Raw genomic sequence first — 27,562 nt, forward strand, 5'->3', positions numbered from 1 at the left:
ACAAAGATTGCTCCCACTGAGGGCTGTTCTCAAAGCAGTTTTCAAAGAATTTCCAGAATTTTTTGATTAATGCTTAGCATCATTAAAATAAATTTCTTCCCAATGTGACTATATTAAAGTCTGATTAGTAAAAGATCAATCTCATTACTTTTTAATCATGTGTGCTATATTTTAATTCCTCTGATATAGGAAGCCAGTTTTTCTCTAGTAGCATGGTTTTATTCTGAGAGAGAGAGAGAATAAAGAATTCTGGGTAATAAACTGAAGCAGTAAATTGATCAATATATGTAAAATACCATGCCTAAATTTAATGACTTTTAAGAGACATGCAAACATTAAAATGAATCTCCCTTTTTGTGTATATTCAGGATCACATCAACAAAAACCCATCAAATTAGCTGCTTTTTTAGTCTCTTACACATATAATATTAGTATTGTGAGATCAGTCAGGGGATTGGGATGTGAGTCCCCAGCTCTGCTAGCTATAATCAGCTGTGTAACCTTGGGAAAGTAATTTAGTCCCTTTTGGCCTCATTTCCCTCATTTGTAAAATAAAGTTGTATTAATTGATTCCCTAAGGGGTCTTATATTTCTCAAGTTTTGTGTGCCCACTTAATGGCTTTTTCAATTTTGACCACCTGGTCCTAGTTAGTTATACTACTTTGTTATCTTTGAAGAATGTTATCTCCACAATGTGTATCTATATCCCTATGAGACTTGAGTCAAATTTATTCTCTCCATTTTATAAAGCAGGAAACAAAGAACCAAAGAGGGGGAAGGGATTGGTTTTAGGTGCTTTCTGTATTGTTTGGAGAATGGGGGGCGGCAGGGTGAAGATGTAAATAGAATCCAGGAGTCCTGGCTCACAATATGTATTCTATAATTGGTTGATTATTTATCCTATCTCCAATGTGCTATGCAGCTTTTTGACTTAAGAGATTTGTAAATTCTTGCCTGTTGCTAATGTTAATCTTTATCACCTTTGTGTCAGAATCCACCTCATTGTCTAGATATAACTCCACCATCTTCAGAAAAACTAGTTTCAGTGATGCGATTAAGTGACCTTTCCACAGAGGATGAAGACTCTGGTCACTGCAAGACGAATCATTATGACAAGAAGATGGACAGTTTATTAAATTCAGTTGGATGTCTTAAATCGGAGGTATGTGCAAGATGAACTAGAAAGGGTGGTAAGGGGACTTGGCAGCCAGATGAATTTGGGGTGGCTTTTGCAGCCTTGTTTCCCCTTGGTGCCCACAAAACATTTGGTTATAGGAATAGAATATTATTTTCTGTACTAGCAGAAATTAAGATAATCTAGTCTGGATAGGTTGATTTGGAACATTCAGACTAGGAGAATGGGTGAAAGAGCTATGGTTTCTACCACAAACATAAGGTTAGGAAAGCCCATAGACCCTTTCCTCCTCCACCTCCCAATACTTAGCAGAACTCTCTGTTGTATGGCAAACTGGGGTGATTACCTGTGGTTCTGTGTATTTTGGGGGGAGGTATAGTTGGGTTTCTGTGCTGTGGGAGCAGCCAGGTCACCAGATTATCAGGGAAACATTGGAGGAAAGGAATATCTTTGTCAGCTGGTGATAATAAGTACTTCTGAATGCACTGATATACATATAAGCATGTAACTCCCTTAGTGTCCCCACCCCCACTCTACCCCACCCCACCCCCAGCTGGCTGCCTGGCAACAGTCCCACTCCCTGTCTCCATACACACCCCTCAGGTTGCATTTTGCCCTTTTGTGACATCTCCTCCCCCTCCACCCCTCTTCTTTGAAGGCTGCCCTTGTTGTTCATTTTAATCAGATTTTACCTGTGTAAAAATGTTAAGGGGGCCACTCCACACAATATGATTTGATTTGCCTTGGGCTCTGTACCCCCCTAGACACAGCCTTACTCCTTGGCATCTCCAGTCTAGAGAAAGTCCTTGCTAATCTCTCCTTATCACTGCCTTCTTTATCAACCCCCTATGCTCACCTACCTCTGAGTAGGGGGTCCCACGGATGAAAAATCTTTGTGCTTCTTTGGCCATTTGGACTATACTTGTGATCCCTTCTTTAGGTAAAGATGCAGAAAGGGGAGCGCCAGATGGCGAAACGGTTCCTAGAGGAGCGGAAGGAAGAACTGGAGGAGGTGGCCCACGAGCTGGCAGAGACTGAGCATGAGAACACCATGCTTCGACAAAATATTGAGCGTATCAAGGAGGAAAAGGATTTTACAGTGTAAAGCAGTTTTTCTTCCCTTCTTATACTGCCCTAATACTCAACTCCCTGCTATTGAGGTATCTGTAGGATTTTATTTTTTATCAGAAATGTCTTACCTGAAGATGTTGTTTATTATAGCACATTTTCCACTGAATGGCCTTTCAATTTTGTACTTTTTCCAAGGATTAAACCCTTTAAGAATATGTACTTTGAGTACCCACCCTTTCTCCCTCTTCCTATACTCCCTCACCCTAATCCCACTGTACTTTTCTGGAAGTAGAAGTGACCAGGCAAAAGAAAGTAGTCATAAAGGCAAAGAAGGATGGCATGAAATTTCCTTTCCTGCCCCTTCTCTCTACCAATTTACTCTTCACCTACTTATCCCCGACCCTAGCCAAGAAAACCACATGGCTTTCTGAGACCTCAATTTTTTCTATCTTCTAGGGTTTGTCTAATGATCCCCGACTCTTGAGTTTAGAAAGCACCTTGGTAATTGGGGAAGCCCTTATAGCTTTGTAGAGAAGAGAGAAGGCCTTTTATGTTGAAGTAGGCTTGATGGGTGAGGACTCAAAAAACCAAACTGTATTTACAGGCTACAAAAAAGGCATTTGCAACAGGAAAAAGAATGTCTCATGTCTAAGCTCGTGGAAGCAGAAATGGATGGAGCAGCCGCTGCCAAGCAAGTAATGGCATTGAAGGACACAATCGGGAAACTGAAATCGGTGAGTGGTACAGGAGTGGCTAGTACTTTCTTCACGGTTCTGAAGGTGACTTTGATGCTTTGATATCAGTTGGTATCAGTTGGTACCTTAGAATTCCTTTCAACTAGCTAGAGAATCCTAGAGCTCTAAGTTTTGCCAATTCATCCTATGGGAGAGTGTACCAACATACATGTTTTTCCCTACTCCCTCCTATTCTCAATTATTATCTGGAAGATTTGGTTTCTTACTGGTGAGTCCAAAGAAAACCAGTAACAGATCACCAAGAATCACAGGATATCAAGCCATGTTGTAGATGTCCAAGGAATGAAAGGCTACAAGTGGTTATATACTTTTCTCTCTGTTCATTCAAATCCTGCTTTTGTATTTCAAGGCCCAGATTAAGTCCCACTGTTTTGTGAGCCCTCCTTGAGCACTCCAACCCAAACTCATCTTTTAATTCCTGTGTAACACTTATTGCCCGACTACTTATTTAGCCATTATCTTATACTATACTGTCTTGTCTTGTTAATTAGTTTTTGATTAATTGTAACATTCCCCATCTAAAATGTATGTTCCTTAAAAGTAGAGGGGGGGGGAATCCTTATCTTTTCATTTCTTTGAATCACCTAGAACATTGAGCACTAGGTATTTGTCTATTTATCTATCTATCTATATCTATCTATCTATCTATCTATCTATCTATCTATCTATATAAAATGAATGGACATTCATTAACAAATTCCTATTATTTGATTGATTTCTAGGAGAAGCACATGACTTGCACTGACATCAATACACTGACCCGGCAAAAGGAACTTCTCCTCCAGAAGTTGAGTACTTTTGAAGAGACCAATCGTACTCTGAGAGATTTGCTGAAGGAACAACATTCTAAAGAGGTAATGCTGGACCATCCTCACCAAGCCACTATCTTTGTTACTTTCCTTTGTTTTTGTGGGAAACCTAGCCTCCTATGTAAAACTTATTTCTAACAGAGGATATATTTTTCTCTACCTTTTTGCTTTCATAACTTCTATCATATTTAGAGATTTTAAGATAGGAAATTATAGAATTTCAGAGTTTAAAGAAATCTTAAGTATTACCTAATCTAACCTCCTTAAAAGATTCAGCAAAGGGGAGCTTATTGCATTTTGAGGTCCCCTTATTCCATTGTTGGACCAGCTGTAATTGTTTTGTTTTTTTAAAAAATCAAAGCCATTAATTACTTGTTGCTGGAAGGGGATGGGAGAGTGGGGAGAAGGAAAAGGAAAAAAATTTGGAATGCAAGATTATTTTGTAAGAGTGAAAGTTGAAAATATGCATATGTTTTGAAAGTAAAAAGCTTTAATAATTTAAAAAATATCAAATTCAATATCTAATAGAGGCTGACTATAATTATATTTGAGTATATTATAGAGAAAAGAACACTTGAAAGGATTAGATAACATGAGGTTTGTACTTCCATCCCTGTCAGTACCTTTTTTTTTGCTGCTCTATATATACCTTAATTACTATTTGTTCATTTGTTGCTATATTAATTTGCTACTCATTGTAAAAATGAGAGGATTAGACTAGATCCAAAGTTCACATTTGCTTAATATTCTGTGATTCTATGGTCTTTGTCCTTTTCTGACTGAATGAGAAAAGGGGGAAAGGTTCACTTGAGAATGAGTAGTTAAATAATAAATAATTTCATTACTTCAATTATATTCCTAAGGAAAAGAGTTAAGAGTTAAGTTTAAAAAGTTTTTTCCCCCTTTCAGCCATATTAAAGTTTTATTTGATAACTTTTTGGGATTTTTTTTTTAAATCAAAAGTTATTTCCTAGTGTTATTCCCTTTCTTCCTTCCAATTAAATTGAAATTCCAAATGAATTTTTATTATAACAGAAAAAACAGTTAAGCAAAACCAACTGATACATGGTGACCGTGTTTTATAGTATCTATAGTATTCTTCCCCTGTATTTTTATATATCTGATTCTTCCTGAAAGGAAGTATGTTTCATCATTTTTCTTGCCAGGACCAAAATTGGTCATGGCATTTAATTTGAGTTTAAGTTTTTTGGGGATTTTTATTTGCATTATTGTTTATTGTATTCATTGTTCTTCTAGATCTTTTATTATCACGCACTAGTTTGTGTAAATTTTCCTATATTCAAATTCATCCTCTTTCTACTTAGTGTATATTAAATTCTTTCTTGGTTGACTAAAACATATCAAAGGAAATCATTGTTTTCTTCCATACTTTTGGCCTCAAATCAAAGAGAAAACAGAATAGTAGAGGGAGAAAAAAAAATTGCTATTTTTAGCTCCCTATTTCTTGATATCTGGCTCTTTGACCTTGATGTCATTCTTTGGCTTTACTTGAAAAAAAGAGGAAGTCACTGTGTTGAATTATGTCATCCAGAACATTAGAACTTTAGTAAAAAAATAAAAACAAAACTACAAAACTACCCTTCCTTTTCCTTTTCTGGCATGCCATCTTCCATGGGGAAGAAATATATGGGGACAGGAATATAATATGAGGCTTTTTTCTTTAAGATTAATATCTCTCAGGGAATAGAGACTATGGGGCAGGTGGGTGGGTGGGGGGGGAGGTTGGTTTTATGATATCCTTGATAGTTTGATTGTCTCTGAAGGATTCAGAAAAGCTGATGGAGCAACAAGGAAACCTATTAAAACGACTAGCCGAAGCCGACTCAGAAAAAGCGGTAATGTGAAGCCACCTTCTTGATCTTGTTCAATAGTAAAAGGGTTTCCTTGGAGGATTCAGGGCATTGAGTCCATGCAGATAAAATTCTGGATGGGAGACGTCCCTCAGTATTAGAAAATGTAGATTTTTCTTAGTTTTTCTGTATCAGTATGTATCTGTAACTAATTTAGGGCAATGTTAGAAGAGTTAATTTTGATATAATGTTGCTATGGGTTCCAGTTTTGGGGAGCTCAAAAACACAATGCCTCTTTCCTGGTATCAGCCACATTTTATTCAGAATATTTCTTTAACTTCCAGAAAGAAGGCACATGCCTCATTACTTTTAACTGTATGGATTGTGTGTGGCATAGGTCAGCCTAACTGCTAGGCCCCAGTGACTAAGTGATGAGTCCCAAACCTTGCACATGAGGGTACTCTCCCTTCTGGCCAGAAGTAGTACAGAGCTAACCTGCCCTGGAACTTGGCATGCTATCCCTTCCCCAAGGAAACTGAGATGTGTATTGTTTTCCAGCGCCTGCTGCTATTGCTACAAGATAAAGACAAGGAAGTAGAAGAGCTGCTACAAGAAATTCAGTGTGAGAAGGTAGTTTCTTTCCCTTATCTCTGTTTATTTTTTCCTTTGATAATAGAGTTTAAAATAGAAAGTGTTTCTGACAGCCCTCTAGATTCTCAGTTATTGCTTATCTCCCCTTGAGCTATTCTCTCTAGATTCCCAATCCTTCCATTGTGTTTTACCAGTGAACATTCTTAATGTTTTTCCCATATTTAAAGTTCTCTCAGGATTTCCTTTAGCTCTAGTTCTGGAAGCAAATTATATTTAAAATAGAGAAGGGTCCCTCATATACCCTCTCTCATTCTCTTGTAGTCAGTATGTTTTGTCAGCTTCATAAAATTTGAGTATTCCTCTTGAGTAGGACCCAGGCGAGAGGTATCTGTGTGCCTAAACAAGGGATAGGAACTCTTCTGACATGATCCCTCTGTGCAGGCTCAAGCTAAGACAGCATCTGAACTCTCCAAGACTATGGAATCCATGCGGGGACATTTGCAGACACAGCTGCGGTCCAAAGAAGCAGAGAATAGTCGTCTTGTTATCCAGATCAAGGTACTAGTCCTTCAGAGTTCTCAATTTCATGAAATTAATTACATTCTTTATGATAACCATACCTATGCTTCGCTAATAGAAATGGATAAAGAGACCAACCTCTAAGGGGTGTATAATTGGTGTACGTGGCTATAACCTTACATTGCATTATGTCTATGATCTATAGTGCATTATGGCTTGTGATTATATGTTGTATCTTTTACATATTCAGGGAGTGGGGTGTTATAAGTTACAGTAAATACAAAGCAAATCTTGATTTGACCATAAATCACATGACCATGGGGCTCTTATCTTCCATGGGCCTCAATTTTGACATCTGCAAAATAAGTGAATTGCTTCTGTTGACTTTCCAGTGTCCTTTATAACTCTAAAATTCTTATCCTGAGATCCAGAGCACACTGACTAGCTTCCCTTTGCCCAGAAATCTAAAGCCAGCTACTAAATGGACAATTGTATCCCTAGCAACTTTGCCTGACCATTCTCTTGGTGTTTTATTTTTACCTTTTAGACTAGTTGTCATTTATATACTTTTGACTTAATATCTTCTCTGCTTCTAAAATAGGTTTGAGATTAAAAAGTTTAAGTAGTTCAATATATATATGCACTATGCAGTTTCAAATAAACATTTCAGTAACCTGGGGTATGTACATTCTCTACCAATGCAGTCTGCAGCCCTTTTACCACTTTGAAAGTTGTTATAGCAGAAATAAAATCACTGCTAACTTGGCAGTACACCTTTCTAAACTTAGGTATCCTGGTCCTATACCGTAAGGAAGGCCTGGTACTATGCCCATATTTAAATCCTTCCCAGCGTGGCATGGTTTAAAGTTTCCACGCTACTGACAGTTTTGAGAACCCAAGTTTCTTCTACATTATGATGAAGAATTGGAATAGGTCTTAAATGGATGGAAGAACTAAATTAAAATGAAAACAAAGCAGAATCCCAGTAAAAGAAGCAAGAAAATAGTTGATATCAAGGTTCTAAGGTAAATTCATTGCAGCAATTGAGTATTTGAATATAGTCCTGAATTTCCTTATAGAAAAGGCTAAATGAGCAACATATGGTAATTCTTATCTAATAAAAGGAAATAGGTAAATTTTCCCTGACAGGGAATTTTGAAAGGAATTTATCACACCTTTAGGGCCATTGGGTAATACAGTAGATCGTATGAAGATGCAAGATAGCAGCTTCCTTCAGAGATGCCCTTTTCTCTCCCCATTGGTCTAGTTGTCACAGAGCATTTCATAACATTCTGGGGCTCTGAAGGAAACTTAATATGTGTGAAACCTTTTTAGGGAGTGATAAGCTCTTCTTCCTGAAACAGTGACATTGAGCTGCCTTAGCACTCAGTAAGTCATTCTTCATTCCTGTACCCAGAATTTGGAGCGCAGTGGTTCTCAGCATAAGGCTGAAATGGAGGCGATCATGGAGCAGCTGAAGGACCTCAAGCAGAAAGGAGACCGGGACAAAGAAGCCTTGAAAAAAGCCATTCGAGCACAGCAAGAGAGGGCAGAGCGGAGTGAAGAGTATGCTGAACAACTGCATGTCCAGCTTGCGGACAAGGTAACAGAGGGGAGCGTTGGCTGAAGATAATTCACATCCATATCAGTGGCATTTTTTCAGTGATCTTTTGAGAAGGGAGGTAATAGTGTCCTTTTTGCTGGTGAGGAAATTCCAACTCTGAGAGTCTAAGTGATGTATATCTAATGTCACTCAATAGCCAGTCAGGCTCTGCAGTAGTATGCCAACACAGTCCATTAGCCATTGTCCTGTCCAGCTCCAGCTTCTCATGCAGCCCTGACCTGTGGGAGGACAGCTTTCTCCCTGTTGGCTGCCTAAGTAGGGCAGTCTGTTGTATTAGATTGATAAACCAAGGCACAGCGGACTTAGGGTAGATAAAAATTGCCTGCCAAGAAGGTAATTAAGAGTAGTTTATAAAACAGGAAAACTGAAGGAAATAGTGAAAATACAATAATCAAAACTGAGAATGGTGCCTCATGAAGATTAAAAGGAACACATGAGGCTTCTGAAACAATGTTTCCAATAGCTCCAATAGAAGGATCTATAGGCTGTCAATTTAACCACTTTTAGGTTCTTGTCCCATCTTAGTTACTGTCTGCAATGACTCTTAAGACTGAAAGAAGGGGCTTATAAGGCAACCATAACTTTAACAAATCACTAGAAACCTTGGCATCTCAGCTTTCCTATTTGTAATATTTTTAATATTCCTGCCCCTTTCCAAGTTAATAAATGATAGAAGTGACCATTAGCTTTTGAGATTTTGTGAGAGAGTTGCATAAATGGTTCAGGGTGCTGTGTAAGAAGGGTTTATAAGTAAGCTAATTATTACTGTGGTCACTTGAAATTTGGGAGCAATAGTTTGTCAATTTTTAGGCAGTTTTAGATTTTAGGTCTAATAATTTTAGGGTCTAATATCGTGCCGAGTCTGGCCTCATAGTTTTATTTTACTCTGCTAGGTTGAAAAGGCTCTGCATGGAATATCTCTTTTGCTCTTGGGCCTGTGCCAAGGCCAGGACCTCTCATACGTGGGGTTTTGATGAGTCTTGTTTTGTCTCTTTCCTGGTGTCCCCAGGATCTATATGTTGCTGAAGCCCTCTCCACCCTGGAATCCTGGAGGAGCCGCTACAACCAGGTGGTGAAAGACAAGGGAGATCTAGAGCTGGAGATCATTGTGTTAAATGAGTAAGGTCTTGGGATTGGGCAGAGGCCTTGGGTGGGGGGGAAGTGTGGGGAGGGTGCTGAACATGGGAAAGTTTTTAGGAATGGTTCAACCTTAATTCCTCTTTTCAAAGGTAGATGACAGTTAAGAGGTCATGAATGGTGGGCTGAGGGAGTGAGATTTTGTATGGCCTCGTGGATTTTAAGATTGGTTGATTTGACTGGATTCCTTAGAATGGTTTTTATTAAGATTCCATTTAGTGTCCAGTTCCATTAGATCCTATAAGGCTCAGCTGAGAAAAACTGAGATTTTTGGTATTTCTTATTATTTGATCCAAGTAGATGGCAGTAGGAACAAAAAACAATAGTCCACATGGGCCTAAAAAACTTGAGGCATGGGCAATAGTAAAATATCGGTTGGAACACAGTGCACAGTGAAAAAGCTCCAGGGATTCTCTGCAGCTGCCAATCAAAATGTTCTTTAATGGATTTTTACCTGAGATGGGAGTGTGTGATAGCATCTCTAGGTCTTGTCCTTGGCAGGATCTCAAGTCTCTAGTTCTGGATGGACAATAATATAAGATTGTACCTACAGCCAGTTTGGAGGCAAAATATTGGTACAGAGAGACATGGAAAAATGGCATGTACAGTAACTTGAAGGGAGGGGGATATAGGCTGTTTTAGTCATATGGTCTACATATATGTATATTTTGTTTTGCTTATATTGAGGGCAATATTTAATTTTTAAGTTGATTCATTTAACTTTTTCTTTGTACTTCCAGTTCCTAGCATTATTCTGACACATGGTAGTCTCTTAATAAATGCTTTATTCATTGATTAAAAATAAACATATTTATAAACATTAAGAGCAACTCATGATGTAACCTCTCCCTGTCCTTATGCTCATCTGATTGCATGTATAGTTTTATGGTTTCATATAGATTTTACTCTTATTTTCAGTATGGATCTTTGTATTTTTAATTATCAAAGCAGTTGTAGGTGTCTTATTGAATCAGTTATGTCACAGTCTGTTTGGCTTTTCCTTATCCATCCAGCATTAATTCGTTTGCCTCTCCTCTAACCATCATAGACATTTATTTAGCAAGTATTTATTAATCTGATTAGTCCAGGCTTCTAGGTATTAGGTGTTTGGGAATACAAAGATAGAAATGAAATCATACTAGCACTTGAGGAGTTCATGTTCTACCAGAAGAAATAAACTGAATAGGACATGAATTATTAGAGTAATTCCGTGGGCATTAGAAAAACTAGCAGTTGAGCAGGGAAGGTGCGGAAGGATTAACGTAAGCTCTCTTTAAGGAAGTAACATTTGAGTTAAACATTTGAAGGGAGCTGATTTCCAGAAAAAAAGATCTGATAGAGGGAATCCCATGCATGGAGACAGCATGTTCAAAAATTTAGAGATACACAATAGGTTATGTTCAGGGAATATAACTAGTCTGTTTCAGCAGACCAGTTTGCATGGAACATAGTTTGTGAAAGAAAGGAAATTGTAATGTGCAATATACTGATAGTGGTAGACTGGAAGAATCTGTCCTGGAATGAGAAGAACTAAGTAACAATGTGTGTTTTATTCTGGAGGCAAGAGGGAAACTTCAATTGAAACTTTTGAGTTAGGGTCATTACAGTCAGACTTGTACTTCAGGAATATTGATATAGCAGCTGTATAAAGAATAAATAGGAGCTAGGGAGACTCTATCTATTATTATCTATTATCTATCTATTATAATCAATATTATCTAGGTAAGAGCTAAATAAAGGCCTGAACCAAAGTTGTGTGGATAAAGAGAAAGGGATAAATTCAAGAAATAAAACCAACAAAATTTAACAAATAAGAGAGTTGAGGTTGATTCTGAGGTTGACTCCAAAGTTACAAACCTGGGTGACTAAAAGGAATGGATGCACTCTGGCCAAAATTTGAGACAATTGGGAGAAGGAGATATTATTTAGGGGAGAAAAATAATGGAGGTAAGGCCCAGGTTCTGGAGAGTCTTTGGTTCTTGACTGATAGCTGTTTGACAGCTTCTTACACAAATAGATATTTGTCTTTTTAAATATTTGTGTGGTATATAATCTTAGGATCAAATAGTATGACCAGTTTCATTGTCTTGTGACAATTTTGTTAAATTGCTTTCCAGAAAGATTGTATCACTTTGTAATGCCACTATCAATGCAATAATAGCTAAAAGAAAAATTTTAAATATAGGTCTTGTTTACAGGACCTATACAGTATCAAAAAAAAAAAAAAGTATTGGGGTATTTATCTGCTGAGGAATATAAATGACCTATTCAAAGAGAATGTTGACTTTAGTGGAGGAAAAAAAGAAGACATGGAGAAATGAAGGTAATTTTTTATACAGGTCCAAGATTATTAAACATCTTACGTATGAATAGTAATCATACATACATTAATGACATTGGATATGTCCTAATGTTATGGAAGGAGATGACTAGGATTTTCTCAAAATCTATGCAAGTGAAGTTAAAAATACTAAGCTGAGTTGGAAAAGCTTTCAATTTTTTTCCCAGCAGATTGTGTCTGCTGTTCAAGGAACTCATTGTAGGGAGACCCATCACCAGAACCTTGGTTACTACATGACCAACTTGGGGGGAGAAGGGGGAAATATGGATATCCTTGAAACAAAATAATCCTCCATGCTATACAGTTGTGCTATACAATTCCTTGTCACCTTTGCAATTTGGTTGACCAGAGCTACAGATGTTTCAGAGTTGATTAATCTATTTATCTATACAATACTGCTATAACTATAAATTGTTCTCCTAATTCTGCTTACCTCACTCTATATCAGTTTTCCTAGGTTTATTTGAAACCATCTCCATTACTACTTAAAGCACAATTTCATTTTCCAACTGATAGTAGGTATCTTCTCAGTTCCAATCCTTTGCTACCAAAAAAATTTGCAAATATTTTTGAATATATGAGTCTTTTTCCTCTTTGTTTTATTTCTTTGAGATATAGACCTAGTAGTGTTATTACTGATTCTCAATAAGTAGGGCTTAATCATTAGTGGGGGCATAATTCCAAATTGTTTTTTAAGAATGGTTGGACTAGTTCACAGCTATTGCAAAGCATCAAGTGTTTTTCTTTTCTGTAATGTTAGCCAGTCTGATGGGTGTGTTTAGTGGATACATCAGAGTTGTTTTAATAATATGCATTTATTATTTGAGTACTTTTTCATATGACTACATTGACAGCTTGGATTTCTTCCTCATTTGAACATTTATCATTAAGAAATGACTGTTGATCTTGTAAATGTGACTTAGTTTCCTCTGTATTTTAAATAGACTTTTATCAGAGAAACTTGCTGTAAATTTTCTCCCAATTTTCTGCTTTTCTTCTAATGTTTGTTGCTACATTGATTTTGTTTGTGTAAAAATTTTTTTTACTGTAGTAATCAAAATTAGCTATTTTAGCTCTACAAACCTGTTTAATCATGAATCTTTGCCTATCTATAGATCGGATGGGTAATTTTTTTCTATGTTCCCAGTAATTTGCTTATGATATCACCTGTTATGAATCAGCTACCCTTTTTGATATGCCTAATAGCATGCTGGTCTGTTTTCTAGTTTCTAGTTTCTGCTTGACTGCTTTTCAGTTTTGCTAATAGTTTTTATCAAAGAGTAAATTTTTGATTCAGTAGCTCATTTCTTGGGGTTTACCAAATATTAGATTATTGGGTTTTTCTTTGCTCCTGTTTATGGTGTTACTTAATATGTTTCACTGATCAACCGCTCTCTTACCTAGTACCAAATTGATTGCAGGTTTGTAGTATTTTAATCAATTTAATCAATCAATAGTTTGAGGTATAATGTTGCTAGTCCCCTTAGTTCCTGTGGTTATTGGTTTTTTTAATTGATTCCCTTGATATTCTTGACCTTTCTCCAGATGAATTTGACAATTTTTTTTTAGTCCTATAAAGTAATTCTTTAGTAATTTAAATGTATGGCACTGAATTAATTTAGGTAGTATTGTCAATCTTATTTTATTGACAAAGCCTACCCATGAAAACAATATTTTTCCAATTAAATCTCTTTTTGTGGTAATTATTTTGTTATTTATTCATAAAGTTCCTATGTATGTTTTGGCAAGATAAACTCCCAAGCATATTATATTGTTTATAATTATTTTAAATGGAATTTCTCTTTTTATCTTTTCCTGTGGAATTTGTTGAATAGCTATAGGAATACTAATTTGTGTGGATTTATTTATATCCCTTAATTTTAGTGTTTCAATTAGTTTTTTAGTTGCCTCTCCAGGGTTTTTTCTAGGTGAACCATCAACTCACCTGCAAAAAGTCAGTTTTCCTCATCACTTATATTTATTCTTCAATTTCTTTTGTAGTAGCTAGAATTTCTAGTATATTTAATGGTGGTAGACATTTTTATTTCACTTGCTCTTATTGTAAATATTGTAAAACCTTTTAGCATATGCCCATTAAAAATAATGCTTGCATTATTTTTGTTTTGATAATTAGTATTTAACATTTTAATGAAAGCTCCATCTATTTCTGGCTTTTAGTGTTTTAAACTGAAATGTGTGTTTTATCAAAAACTTTTTCTATATCATATAATTTTTTTTTATTAATATGGACACTTAATGCTTAAAGTTTTCCTAATATTGAATCAGTTCTGCTTTCCTGATATGATATAAATCCTACTTGGTTATAGTATATGATCTTTGTAACATATTGCTGTAATTTTCTTGATAGTGTTTTATTTAAAATTTTTATATCAATATTCATTAGGGGAATGTTAGTCTTTATTTTTGTTTCTGTTTTGATTCTCCCTGATTTAGGTATTAAGACTATATTTGTATCAGAGGAGGAGTTTGGGTAGGACTCTCTTACCTATTTTGAAGGGCAAACAACAACATACAGTTTATTATGTAGTATTGAAATTTGTTCTTTAAATTTTAGAATTTGTCTGAAAATCTAATTGTGGAGATGGGTTTTTCCCCCCTTAGGGATTTAATTTATGACTTGTTCAGTTTCTTTTTCTAAAATAAGTTTGTTTCTTTTCAGTTTCTAAAAAACAATTTATTTTCTGTTCTATTAATCTGAGAAATTTATATTTTTTGTAAATATTCATTTCATTTTGAACAATACTTTTAATGGTTGTTGAGTCCAGGATAAGGACTAGTTTTGAATTTTATCTGGCTGTTTGATTTTGGACAAATAATTACCCTCTCCAAACCCATTTCCTATATAGTACTTAAGAGAGTTGTATGGATCCAATGAGAATAATAACATATATGAAACACTTTGCAAACCCTAACACATTTTTATATAACTAGTTAAAACTTTTCTATTTTGAAAGATTATATTTCTAACATCTTCCCTGTAATACATGCTGTGTATTTGTGAATGGCAGAATTATCTCCAAAATTCCATCTGTATCCAATAAATAATGAAAAGATAAACAGGATACACCTAGTACATTACCAGTGCTGATTTGCATGTGAGAACTGACATAATTTATCTTCAGGGATGTTGTATGATCAGAAAAAAAGAAAAAAAGTTATATGGCAAGAGTGAGGAACAGCTAGAAAATAGTCCTGGTATCCACAAAATTGTAGAAGAATGAGAAGACCTATCCTATCCTATCCTTTACTACTAATTGACATTTTTGTGGAGGATTTCTTGTTCTTGCATGAACAAGAAATGTATGAGATGATAAAGGCATAGATTTTTCAAAATTGATGAAAATGCTTATATCCTTTGATTTCAAAATCTCACTGGTAGGCAAGACAAAATCAAGTCCCATACATACCAAAGTGTTCATAGCAGTAGTTTTTGTAATAGTTTTATAGAATTGGAAATGAGAGCATATGTTCATTTTGGAGGAATCTAAACCTAAACAAATTGTGATATATAAATATAATGGAATATTACTGTGATGTGCTGAGTACTGTAAGAAGCATTGGAAAACTTAACTTTGCAGTGATAGAGTTGATGGTAAGCTGAACCAGATAACAATATCCATGCTATAAATACTACAACATTGTAAATGTAAAGAACAAAACTTTCCAAACTGAACAATGTTGTTATCATAACTGGATTTAGTCCTTGAGAAGAGTTGAAAATATACCTTTCTTCCTTGCAAAAATGAAGGACTATAGACAATATATAGTACCCTATATCTACCATTGCATTTGATCACTGTGTGGGTCAGTTTTGGCAGAGTACTTTTTCTTCTCTTTTTAAATTTTTTTTCCCTTACACAAAGGATGACTCATTTTGGGAGATGAGGGTGAAAAGGGAAGGATATGTGTGTGTGTGTGTGTGTGTGTGTGTGTGTGTGTGTGTGTGTGTGTGTATAATACACATATACACACACACACACACACATATATATATATTTTTATATATATATATATATATATATTCAGAAAGTGATGTGATTAAAAAGTCATCAACGAAATAAAAGATCATAGATCCATAGTCTTATATTGAAGTGTAAGAATACAGTTGATTTTTGTGGGCTTGTCCCCACTTGCTCCTTCTGAGCTCCCTTTTTCTCTTGAATGATAATGATATCCTAAATCTTTTTACTTCACACAGCATATTGTTTGTTGTTCATGGCAATCTGGTTCCCTCTGTAAGATGCTGCATCCCTAGTTAATCTCATTCCTTCATTCATTCCCCCCTGATATGACCAGAGGGAGAAGTAGAATATATTTCTTGATTTGCATTGCCACTTCTGGACTATCTGTCTAGACTACTAAGTAACTTCTCCTCCTTTGAGGTCCATTTTGCAATGATTTGTCCAGATGCTTGTCATTTATGAAGGCTCCATGTCAGTCATTCCTTTATCAAGGGTACACAAGGGTACACCTTAAAATCCTCTTCATGCCAATTTTTATCCTTAGACCGAAAGATTTTGATAGACTCTAATTGTTTTCATTATCCTTTCATCCCTTGGCCTATCATTTCCACAGCTACCTCAGTTCCTATGAACTACATTTTTACTTTATCTCTCAGCCATTCATATCTTAGATATTACAATTACTGTGATAAAGCTTCATGATTTTAAATATAGCAAGGGAATCTCTATTATTTCCTATCTCATGTCATTCTCCCTTTGCTACTTCAATAATCCAAACCTAATTTTTGTCCTTACTCTTTTTTTTTAGTAGGTATCAAAACCTACCTTTCCTTTTCATCCATCTTTCTGCTTAGGGGTTACTACTTCAAATTCTGGCCTACTTAGTGTTATCCATACTGAATATTCTTTTCTCTGTATGGATTTGCCCAGGCTAATGTACTGACTTTGGAATACATTTCCTACTTTCCTTTCCATTTTAAATCCTTAGCTTCCTGTAAAGTCCTACTGTTAGTTTCCTACCAGAAGGTCTTCCTTTTCCTCTCCACCTCTCCTCCAGAAGTTACTTTTATTTTCGATTTATTTGCATTTATATTTCCTCAGTAGACTGTAAGTTTCTTAAGGGCAAGCTCAGTTTCATTTTTATCTTAATGAGAATCTCCACCACTGAACATAGTGTTGGATAATAGGCACTTAATAGGTAATTTATTGAATTGATGTGTAATCTTTTTTTTTTTTTTTCTCTTTGGATTTTCAAGTTAGAATCATCTTATCTCAAAATAGGGCTATGATCATCTCTTACCAACATTTTCTCCTTTTTTTTTTTTTTTTGTCCATTATAATATTAAAAACATTGCCAATATTGGGATAGATGGATTATGAGTGGATATAGTCAGTTTTTTTTATAGAAATGTTTATATTTCTTCATTGAAGATAATATTGGTTCCTGGTTTTGAATACAAATTCTTTATCAATTTAAGAATTAACCCCTTTATTTTTACTCCATTTAGGACTTTGTGGTGGTGTTTGATTTTTTTAATATCAGTTAAAATATATTCTATTCCTTTTTAGCATCAAGTCAGTAGATTCTGTTTTTATTTTTTTCTGTCAATATGAGTTGCATTTTTTCTTATATTGCCTTTTGTGTTCCTCACATCAATCTTTCATGGATATGGTGAATAATTATTTAATTCATCATTATATATTATCATTATATATTTAATTTGAGGGGGCATAATTTCTGATGATTTTGCTTAGACTAAGCACGAAGGATTAGGTGGTTCAAGTCCAAAATTTACTGTGTTATAAATCTCTAAAGGACTCTCTCTGGAATCTTTTAGGGATTTGGAAGGCCCCTGTAATTGAATTTGAGCAGAATTTGACTAAGTGACAGATAAAACCTAAATTAGAGTGATATAGACCAGAAAATGTTTGGTTTTGGTTAGTTTGGATTGGATTAATGGTAGATCTCAGAGAAGAGAATCTACCACCCTTTCGTTTTAGTTCAGTTTCTAATCTGGTTGATTACAAAAATCTAGTGTGTGGTATATAGCAATCTATAAAGCCTCCATTTCATCAACATTTTTAGTGGGGAGAAGTTATGTGTATGTATTGGGGAATTGATTGCCTACATGCTCTCCTCCCTAATACCAGTCTCAACACTTGACTTGACCAGGCTCCAGGTTTCAGGAGTTTCTCTTTTCATGCTCTCCCTATCCTGGCTACCTTCTCCCCGTATATCCATCATGAATCATCAATTGAGAAATTTGAGTTTCCTCATAGTTTGAGGAAACTACCATTTCTAGAACTATTAGCCTTTGACATGTTCATTGCCAGGACTTCTGGATCATAAGGAACCACTTCATTCCAAAAACTCTGGGTACTTTGGAATCTGATGTTTGCTGTTTTCTCCTTTTCTTTTTCTTATATACCAGCCGAGTGACGGATCTGGTATCACAGCAGCATGCCTTGGAGGAGAAGATGCGAGAAGACCGGGATAATCTGGTGGAAAGATTACACCGACAGACAGCAGAATATTCTGCATTCAAACTTGAGAATGAGAGGCTAAAGGTCAGCCGATAAGCATCAGTGAACTATATTTAGCTCTTGCTCTTATGGAAAATCTGCTACTTTATGTGGCCTGAGGGTGGGAAGAGTTTTGTTTTTTGAGGCAACTTTAGGTATGCCATTCCTCTTTGATAACTAGATTGAAGTTAGTTATCTTTGCTCAAGGGTTTTGTGTATGTTTTGAGGAGTTTGAAATGGAACAATGGGATGTAATTCTGTGTCCCAATTTTAAGACCTAGAGGTCTTTTAATGACTTTTTTTGATAACATGTTCATGAATACTATCCCAAGAGACAGATTAATGACTCAATAAGATTGTTCTCCTATCCTTTACCTGGTAGGTACATGTTATATTGATGGAGTATTCTGTGGGTCTGGAACAAAACTATATAGTTATATTCTGAATAGGAGGAAAGAACAAGCAAGAATCTTGAACCTTGTATCCTATTCCACTGGGACTTTGGAGAGGTCATTTCTATTTTCAGAGCTTATTTTTCCCCATTTATAATTTGGGGAATTGGTGGGGATAGTTACCTCTTAGCAGCTGAGATAAAACCTTTTAGAGTCAGTAATAGTTTACTTCTTAAAAATGCTAATTCATATTTCCTTTACTTTTTAGAGGAAGGGGAACTGTACAGACTTAACTTTTTGAGGAGGGAAGAAGGGCAGTTAGGTGGCATGGTGGATAGAACACTGCCTCTGAAGTCAGTTAGTTGGACCTGAGTTCAAATCTAGCCTCAGAGTCTTGATATTTACTAGCTGTGTAATCCTGGGAAAGTCACTTAACCCCAATTACCTTGACAGGAGAAAAAGAGGGAGGAAACATGGCTGGTAAAGTTAGAAGACTGATATTTTTATCTTTGTTGCTTTTCTGAGAAAATAGCTTTTATCCTTGCTTTAAGTAGATATCTTTCACCACATTTTTTAACATTAGTCCAGAGTTAATGCCATAGTGTTTTCGTTAGAGGCAAGCTCTCCATATTGCTTAATATCCCCTTACAGGCTAGTATCACCCCTGTGGAAGACAGGCTAAGTCAAGCCCAAATTGAGGTCCAACAGCTGAAGGTGTCAGTCAAGAACTATGAAGGGATGATCGACAACTACAAGAGTCAGGTACTTTTCTAATTTGAGCTTTTTCTCAGCAGGTGGGGATCACCTCCCCATTTTGTCCATGCCTGATTTCCCATCTGTTTTCCCACTCCAAAACCCCTTACTCTGAACAATAGTCATTGTCTCACCAAATCTGGATCCCCTTTACCCCTAGGTGATGAAGACCCGGATGGAAGCTGATGAGGTAGCCACTCAACTGGAACGCTGCGACAAAGAGAACAAGATCCTCAAAGATGAAATGAACAAAGAAATTGAATCGGTAATTGTTCATGTCTACCGAGACTTTCCCCCTTTTGAATTAAATAGACAGGTATCTGTGCCACCTTCCATATTTTGAGCTAGGAAGAAGAAAAAAGTGGTCTTCTGAAAAGCTAGCACCTTTTTTGTTCTCCCCTTTCCTTGCTATCTACCTCTGCCCTCCTTTCATTTAAGAAAAATAATTGAACCTAAAAGCATTCAAAGTAATTTTATGGGAACAAATAATGGTTGAACTCCCAGACCTGCTTGACTAAGTGGTAGTTTGGTTCCAATTTTGCTACTAGAATTCTAGTAGCAACAATTCCGTACACCCCCCACCCCCAAAACCTGCAGCAACATGCAAAAAGTTAGTCATTTCAGTTATGTCTGTTTTCATGACCTTATTTAGGGTTTTGGAGCAGATATACTAGAGTGTTTTGCCATTTCCTTCTCTAAGTCATTTTACAGATGAGGAAACTGAGGCAAACAGGATTAAGTTATTTGCCCAGGGTCAGATGAGCTAGGAAGGTCTCTGAGGCCAGAATTAAACTCAGTTTTTCCTGACTGGCACTTTATCTGTTTTGACATTGTTTTCTGAACACAAAAAAGAAACCCTAGATTTTACCTAATTCATGTGATGGCAGAGAAAGTTGCCTTTACAAATCTGGGGTTTGGGATTGGTCTATTAATATGGAGAAAAATACTCTGTTAGAGATATTCAGGTAATGCTTTGTAACTTGAAAATGGGATGGGTCATTCAGAAATGAAAAAGAACTAGTAGGCTGGTATTTAAATCAGAGTTACCCTAGAGGATAGTTGAGTATTTTACAGTAGGTAACCCTAGGGTAGTTACCCTAAGAGATTTATTGGCAAACTTGATCAATACATAGTTTAACCTTGCTATCAGAGGACTTCAAGAGGTTAAAAAATGTGGGTTGTCTTTACCAAAAAATGTCATTCTTTCCCTCTTTAAGGCTCGTAAGCAGTTCCAGGCACAGCTGACTGACCTTCAACAACTGCCTGAGATCCTCAAAATTACTGAGGCTAAGCTGGCTGAATGTCAGGATCAGCTACAAGGCTATGAGAGGAAAAATGTGGACCTCACAGCTATCATAGCAGATCTGCGCACCCGGGTAAGGGACTGGCAGAAAGGGTCTCACGACCTGACCCGAACAGCCAGCCGGATACCAAGATGAGACGCATGCCCCCAAAGGAAGATCACTTCCTTTTTCTTTGGCTGCCACTTTTCGAAACGAATTAATTCTCATCAACACTGTGAAATAAAAGTCTGGTGTGCCAAATGTTCTTGTGTTTGCAAATAGTGATTCTAGTGATAGGAGGCGTCACTTTTGAGCTGCTTCTATCAATTCTGATGGCTTGATTTTCTCTTTTTTCTACAGCCTTCATATTGGTCTGAGATTTAGCTTAACTCTTGCACTTTTGAGTTCTTTCATTGTTCTCAAATAGAGTAATCCCCAGGGCCTAAGCATTGGATATTGTGGCACTGAATGCTTGTCTGGCTTTTCTTCATACTTCAACTGCTCTCCCTTTCATTCTTTTGTTTGCAGTTACAGTATCTGACATTCTTTTCTGATGCAGTCATGCCTGATGTTTCATATCTTGCACACTGATAACTTATTTATTTTACTTTGGGACAAACATTATTTGAAATCTTGGGCAGGTCCTGTAACTTCTCTAAACTTATATTTTGTTATCTTGAAAATGAGAAGGTTGGATTAAGGAGATCTATAAGATCCCTTACACCTCTTGTATTCAAGGTAAAGATTTCAGACAGTTTTCCATAGGCTAATTCGCATTTCTTTGGGCAATTAACATCCTTTGTATATCATGACAACCTGGTTGCACCTTTGGCTTTTAGGCTATCGGAGAAGCCTTGGCTTCTCCTGGTCAAGAAAGCATAATTATGTTTTCCTAGGAGCAGATGTTTCTTCTTTTGGGAAGATGGTGGGGAAGCCTTCATTCTTATTAGATCTAAACTTCAAGTCCTGCATGGGTAGGGAAGGCATGACTTTGCAATGGATGCTGAAGGTAACAATCTCACCAAGGAATACCATCTCCAGATAATACCATTCATATGGATGCCAGATTACTGGGAGAAGGGAGAACCAGGACTATGTATCACCTTCTATGTAAAATGGTCTCTTTTCCTGTCATTTTAGATTGAACACCAGGGGGAGAAGCTGGAGGTGGTGAGAGAGAGACATCAATATTCTCAGGAGGAAAACAAACAGCTAAGCCTGAAAGTGGAAGAACTAGAGAGGTTAGAGTCACAGTGTCCTATTTCTGTCCTCATCATTTTTCTAGGACCTGAACTCTTCAGTTTCCACTTTATGCTTACCCACTAAACAGTTTGGGTGACTGACCCTGGAATGACGGTGGTGGGCTAACTTCAGAGGGAAGAGCAAACAGCAATTCTTTAGGAAAAGTTGCTTCCATTTCACCTGCAACCATCTGTACAAAGTACAACTTCTCTGCAGATCTCTCAGCCTTGGAACACCCAAGAACCAAGATACAGCCACCTCCAGTAGACTGAGAACTTAACCCAGTCCCTGGAGAAAGGCCTATTTCATTTAGGCAGGGGGCCTGCTTTAAATGGGACAATTGGTACCTGCTGGTGGTGGGTATTTTCTCCTCATTCTTTTTTCTGACCTTTCTTATGACTTCCCATCTTATGACTTATCTAACCAATGAAGTTGAGTCTTTCCCTGTTGGATGGATCTCTTTAAGCTCCCTGAACTCATGACTCCCATCAGTGGAAGGTAGTTTTCACTGTGACTGTGAGATCAAACAGAAGGAACAGAGCCCCTACCTCACTATTAATAGTAGAAAAGGGCAGAACACACCCATCTGATTTATGAGAGTAGTAAAGTTCTGCTAAGGTTTTTGGCATCTCTGAGATGCTAGCAATCTCTCTCTATCCCATTATGATTTCATGGTGTGTTTCTTTACTTTGCCTCTCCCTGTTCCTAATTTATTTCATATGACATTTTCTCTGGTGGCATGATGAGAGTGTTTAGATTTGAGTGCCACTCTGGCGTGGCAGACAAGTCTCAGTGTCCGATGGGGATGAGTGACGGGAGAAGTGAATGAGGGAAGAATTAACTCAGTGCTTTTATGCAGGAAACTTGAGTGCACTAGTGCCCAGAACATTGAGTTCCTCCAGGTGATTGCAAAGAGAGAGGAAGCAATCCATCAATCCCAGCTTCGGTTGGAAGAGAAAACCCGGGAATGTGGTTCTCTAGCACGACAGCTGGAAAATGCCATTGAAGATGCCAAGAGACAGGTCAGTGGTGCCAGCCCAATCTTGTTGTGACTCCCTCGTAGAGTCCTTTTGTTGTGTCACAGTGCAGAGGAGGCTTGGCAGAGATTTGCCTTCCCCTCTTATTTTTCCTTCGTACCTTTGCCTTGTTAGTAGTACTATACTCTGGGAAATGGAGTCCCCAGATATGAGGTAAGGTATTAAGGGTATCATGTCATGGGAAAGCAACACACACAGCTTTGGACCCTTTCTGCAGGTGGAACAAACAAGGGATCGTGCAGTCTCCAAGGAACGAACAGCTCAGAACAAAATCTTGGATCTGGAAACACAGCTGAGTCGGACCAAAACAGAGCTAAACCAGCTAAGAAGGAGCCGAGATGATGTGAGTTGAGGGTGGGTGGGGGTGAGGAGAATAAACAAAGTAGCAAGCAGAGTCTGAATTTGTGCTAGGTGGTGGCTAGAATTCCTTAATCATTCTTGAGACCCAAGGACAGAAAGTACTAGATAATATTGTCCTGGCAGGTAAGATTTTCCTGAGATGAAAGAAACCTATAAAATTTTCAGTTTCCAAAAAAAATATTTCAAGGAAAAGACATTATTATTGTCACCAAAGTTCTGTCTTTCTCTAACTTTATCAGAGGGTTATAATTTCTTGACTAGTAAAATAATCTTCTCTAAAATTTCAATAGGATTAGAGGCAATGAATGTTAATCTTATTTTTACATTATAAACTCAAGTCTTTAAACTTGATCTGAAAGCCATGTGTCTAGAATAGTCATTTTTAAGAGGCTATAACAAGTGTCATTGGTGTAGATTCTCTTTCTGTGTGTGTATTTCTCTTTCATACCCTCTACCCCCATGTACATGCATATGTGAGCTTCACTTAGTCTTATCAATCACAAAATTACCTCTATGCATAACAGCTCAGGAATCAATCAACCTTGTAAACCTTTTTAAAAAAATTCTAATATTCCCATGAGATCTCACTTGCCATTTGATTCCTCTGTCATGTTGGCCTAACCCTAGGATGAACTTGTTGAAAGATAGCAGTTGCACAGTTTAGTTATGTGCTGCAGCTTTGTACTGGAAATGTTTCATTGTAACAGCTTATCTCATCCTTCCTTGGAGCCCTAAATTCTGTCTATTTTTCTCCTTAGGCTGATCGCAGATACCAAAGTCGCCTTCAGGACCTAAAAGATCGTCTTGAGCAATCAGAGAGTACCAACCGCAGCATGCAGAATTACGTCCAGTTCCTCAAATCATCCTATGCCAATGTGTTTGGAGACAATGCCTTAACTACATATTTAACAAGCTCTCCCATCCGTTCTCGATCACCTCCCATATGAAGTTATATTGACCCTTCCAAGGAGCCTGACTGTAGGGAAGAGGTGTATCTGGAGGTCCTTTAGACTGTGTGTCTTGTCTTTTGGTGAGACAAGTGTAGATATCTTGTCCAGGCCTCTTGCTCTGGGGAATCCATGCCAAATCATCTTTAGGACAGAGTTTGGATAATGGATATTTTTTATAGCTTCCCTTTTTTTCCTTTAGTTTTTTAACTAACTTGATAACATCATAGATTTTTATAACAAATCTCTGTATATCTCTTTGATATACATCTTTCTTCCAGATTCAAACTCATTGTTTGGTCTCCCAATTCCTTCTTACAAATATATTTATTCTTTTGAGGCACCTCATCTCCAAACTCTTCTGAATCTTTATAGAAACTATTTGATGTGGTTTTTCTCTTTTTTCTCTTAGGGAAAAAAGAAGCTGTTAGTTTAGGCTTACACTCATTTGATCCCTCTTCCCAAAGTTTTGAGCATTTCTCACTTTTAAAAAATAACTTCTAACTGCAATGCCTGATGACAAATTTTCCTTCAAAGCTTCAAAAATTCCTTTGGATAGTTATGCTGAATACCTTAGAGAAAATGAAAAGCCCCCACTTCTTTGCCTCACCCACCTCACCCCCACCCCAAAAGCACTTCAGGATAAGACAATGTAAGAATTTTGTTTTGATGTTTCTTAACTGCTTGGTTTGTAAAGCATTGTTTTTGTATTTGTGTTTTTCAAGATTGTTTTATAATTTTTATCAAGCTCTATTGGATGATCCCTTCCCTCTACCCTTCCCCCAAACAAAACAAATTATTTTATGATGCTCTGGGCAGCAAATTGTTATTAAAGATTTTCAAATAACTTTGCTTCTGAGGTGTTAGGCTTTTGTTTGTTTGTCTTGTGCTCTTTATTTGCTTATGAGCAACACAATTTATTTCCACAAAGGAATTGAAGAACCAAAATATAAAAATGGTTTAGAAAAAGCAGAGTTCTTTTATAAGGCAGCTCTATTATATCCTTTAAAATGGAGGGCAGATAAATTTTAATCCCTATTCTAATCAAGGTACTTCATGAGCAATATTAGTAGACCGTACCTCCTATCCTTAGTCTTTTATTATAAGAGTTAATCGGATGACATTTTTAAAGTGTATTGAATTGCTAGAAGTCCTCGTATAAAGAGTATTCCCTTAATGAAATACCATATCATGACATTACAAGACAGACCGGAAATCAGAACCTGAATGTAACCAGTGAACATGCAAAAAATAAATAAAAATTTTTAATAAAAATTCTAAAATATCATTAATTTAAGGACATCGATTAGCGTCTTCAACTCTCATATCAGTGGCAAGTCACATAACTGGAGAGCTCCCTAATTTGCCCTTTTAATTGTAGTGGGCCCTTTAAATTCGCCCGGTTCTTTTTAGCTACCGCGGCCTTTGGGGCGTGACCCGTCATTGCGTGGTGGGTGGGGTTTCGGTCTGGGTCGTCATATGGGCGTGATCGACCTATCGGTTGACTTGGAGGGGGTTCCGTAATTCGGGAGCCGGCACCGGAAGCGGAAACTGGAGGCGGTTCGGTCGGCGACGGCGGCGGATTCGAGAGCTCGACTTGTCACAAGTGGTTCTTCTGTGATCTGCTAGTCGGAGTGGGCGTGGGGCCTGCGGCCGGGGTGGGGGTGTGATGCCGTCAGAGGGCCGCTGTTGGGAGACCCTGCAGGCTCTGAGGAGTTCCGACAAAGGGCGCTTGTCCTACCACCGTGACTGGCTGCTGAGGGGCGAGGTGAGCGAGCCGTCCACCTCCCACCTCCATCCCGTTAGGTCCCCGCGTCCGATCGAGGGCCCCGAAGGGGAATGGGGTGCGAGCATGGGCTTTGGGGCATCATTCTGCCTTTTTCCGTAGTAGTTTACTGCCGCCTCTGTTCTCATTCTCCTTTTTTCGCGAATTTTACCGACTCACTGCCACTTTTTCTCGCGACTGGAAATGGAAAGCCCTGTTTCTTGAATTCACAATCCTGATGCCCTCCTACAAAAATGAATTTCTACCAGGCCATTCCTTCTCCCTCTAAAAGAGACTTTTTCCTTCTCAAGTTTCCTGTGTCACATTTCCTTTGTATTTCCTTCACTCTCCTTTTTTGGTGGTTTTATGTATCCTTTTCCCCTTGAAGTGACTTCAGAGCAACGCACGCTCGATGTCTGGTGAGCGCTTAAAATTTTCTCAACAGCCTCCAAAGGATGAGACGGCATGTAATGAGGGCTTTGATAGCTGAATCAAGAAGGTTCAAGTGGAAAAGCAGAAATAGGAAGCAAGGGATAGAGTGGGGATGAGGGACCAGAGATGTTTCCTAGCACTCTAGAACCGTAGAATTATCCTTGACCCTTTCTTCCACTGATAGATTCTATTTAACATCTTTCACATCATCCCTTTCTTAGTTCCTGTTTTAATTTAAGGCGTCTTAAAACTGTGTTAGGGCACTAGGACCTAAACAGCCCTGCCTTACTTGGTGTTCTTCCCTACCTAGCCGAAGGCCTACTCTGATAAGCCAGTCACATGAATCTAGCTAGCTCAGTTTGCTCATGCTGCATCTCCTTACCCCCACCCCAGATATATTTTTTACAAAGCCCTCTATTTCTCAGCACATAACATCAGTTGATTAGAGAAAGTAAGATAAAGACAGATAAGGTGGGGAGAGTCTTTATATCTTAAAAAGGAGTGCTTCCTCTGAAAATAGAAATGGGGAACAGTAAAAACAAATTCTGAAAGGAAAGAAAGATGAGCAAGTTTGAATTTCTTCTTGGTAATGCAGAAGACATGATTAGAATTGAGGATTTGAGCTTTGGTGGAGTGGTAGGAGAGTTTAGAATTGGTTGTAGGCTTTTCCATAAATTTTCAGTAACTCCCCTCTCCCCCCCAAAATGCTGAATACTAATGAATGTCCAGCTAAATTTTAGTAGCAATTGAATTTGTGGTCTGGCAATTCTAAAAAAAAGTAATAAAGTTCATTTTTAGACTTTAGTTCTTAAATAATGGAATTTGAGAGGGCAAATAATGCATTTTCTTCTGATGAAATTATATATTCAAAGATATTCTAAATTTGGACTTTTTAAAAAGTTCTTTTCTTCATCTCTGATTTGGAATAGGATTCAAAGAAAAATTTAAAACTTTTTGCTAATTTGGGCTTCTTAGAGAAGACTTAATTGATCTTTTTTGTAAAATGCATGGAAGATTGTGGGAACAAAATTAGTTCTCTGTGACATTGAGCC

The 27,562-nt window shown here is 37.2% G+C and overlaps 2 protein-coding genes across 8 annotated transcripts in view; both read left to right on the plus strand.

Annotated features, from left to right (window-relative positions):
- ODF2 (outer dense fiber of sperm tails 2) overlaps positions 1–25,157 on the plus strand; it is a 42,041-nt gene extending 16,884 nt beyond the window's left edge. For all 7 annotated transcript variants that reach the window (XM_074293797.1, XM_074293795.1, XM_074293796.1 and 4 more), the window contains 17 exons: positions 992–1,162; positions 2,076–2,236; positions 2,811–2,940; positions 3,684–3,815; positions 5,555–5,626; positions 6,140–6,211; positions 6,614–6,730; positions 8,109–8,294; positions 9,325–9,434; positions 18,209–18,344; positions 19,343–19,453; positions 19,605–19,709; positions 20,662–20,820; positions 21,868–21,968; positions 22,829–22,991; positions 23,224–23,349; positions 24,125–25,157. In XM_074293797.1, the coding sequence (XP_074149898.1) occupies positions 992–1,162; positions 2,076–2,236; positions 2,811–2,940; positions 3,684–3,815; positions 5,555–5,626; positions 6,140–6,211; positions 6,614–6,730; positions 8,109–8,294; positions 9,325–9,434; positions 18,209–18,344; positions 19,343–19,453; positions 19,605–19,709; positions 20,662–20,820; positions 21,868–21,968; positions 22,829–22,991; positions 23,224–23,349; positions 24,125–24,313 (2,241 nt within the window). In that variant the 3' untranslated portion in view covers positions 24,314–25,157. The remainder of the gene's footprint in view (positions 1–991; positions 1,163–2,075; positions 2,237–2,810; positions 2,941–3,683; positions 3,816–5,554; positions 5,627–6,139; positions 6,212–6,613; positions 6,731–8,108; positions 8,295–9,324; positions 9,435–18,208; positions 18,345–19,342; positions 19,454–19,604; positions 19,710–20,661; positions 20,821–21,867; positions 21,969–22,828; positions 22,992–23,223; positions 23,350–24,124) is intronic.
- Positions 25,158–25,762: 605 nt separating this feature from the next.
- The window catches only part of GLE1 (GLE1 RNA export mediator), a 41,230-nt gene continuing 39,430 nt past the window's right edge, over positions 25,763–27,562 (plus strand). The window contains exon 1 of the mRNA XM_074293801.1: positions 25,763–26,081. Coding sequence (XP_074149902.1) covers positions 25,983–26,081 — 99 coding nt within the window. The 5' untranslated portion in view covers positions 25,763–25,982. The remainder of the gene's footprint in view (positions 26,082–27,562) is intronic.

This window comes from Sminthopsis crassicaudata, chromosome 2 (genome assembly GCF_048593235.1).
Source record: "Sminthopsis crassicaudata isolate SCR6 chromosome 2, ASM4859323v1, whole genome shotgun sequence".
NCBI classification, from domain to species: domain Eukaryota; kingdom Metazoa; phylum Chordata; class Mammalia; order Dasyuromorphia; family Dasyuridae; genus Sminthopsis; species Sminthopsis crassicaudata.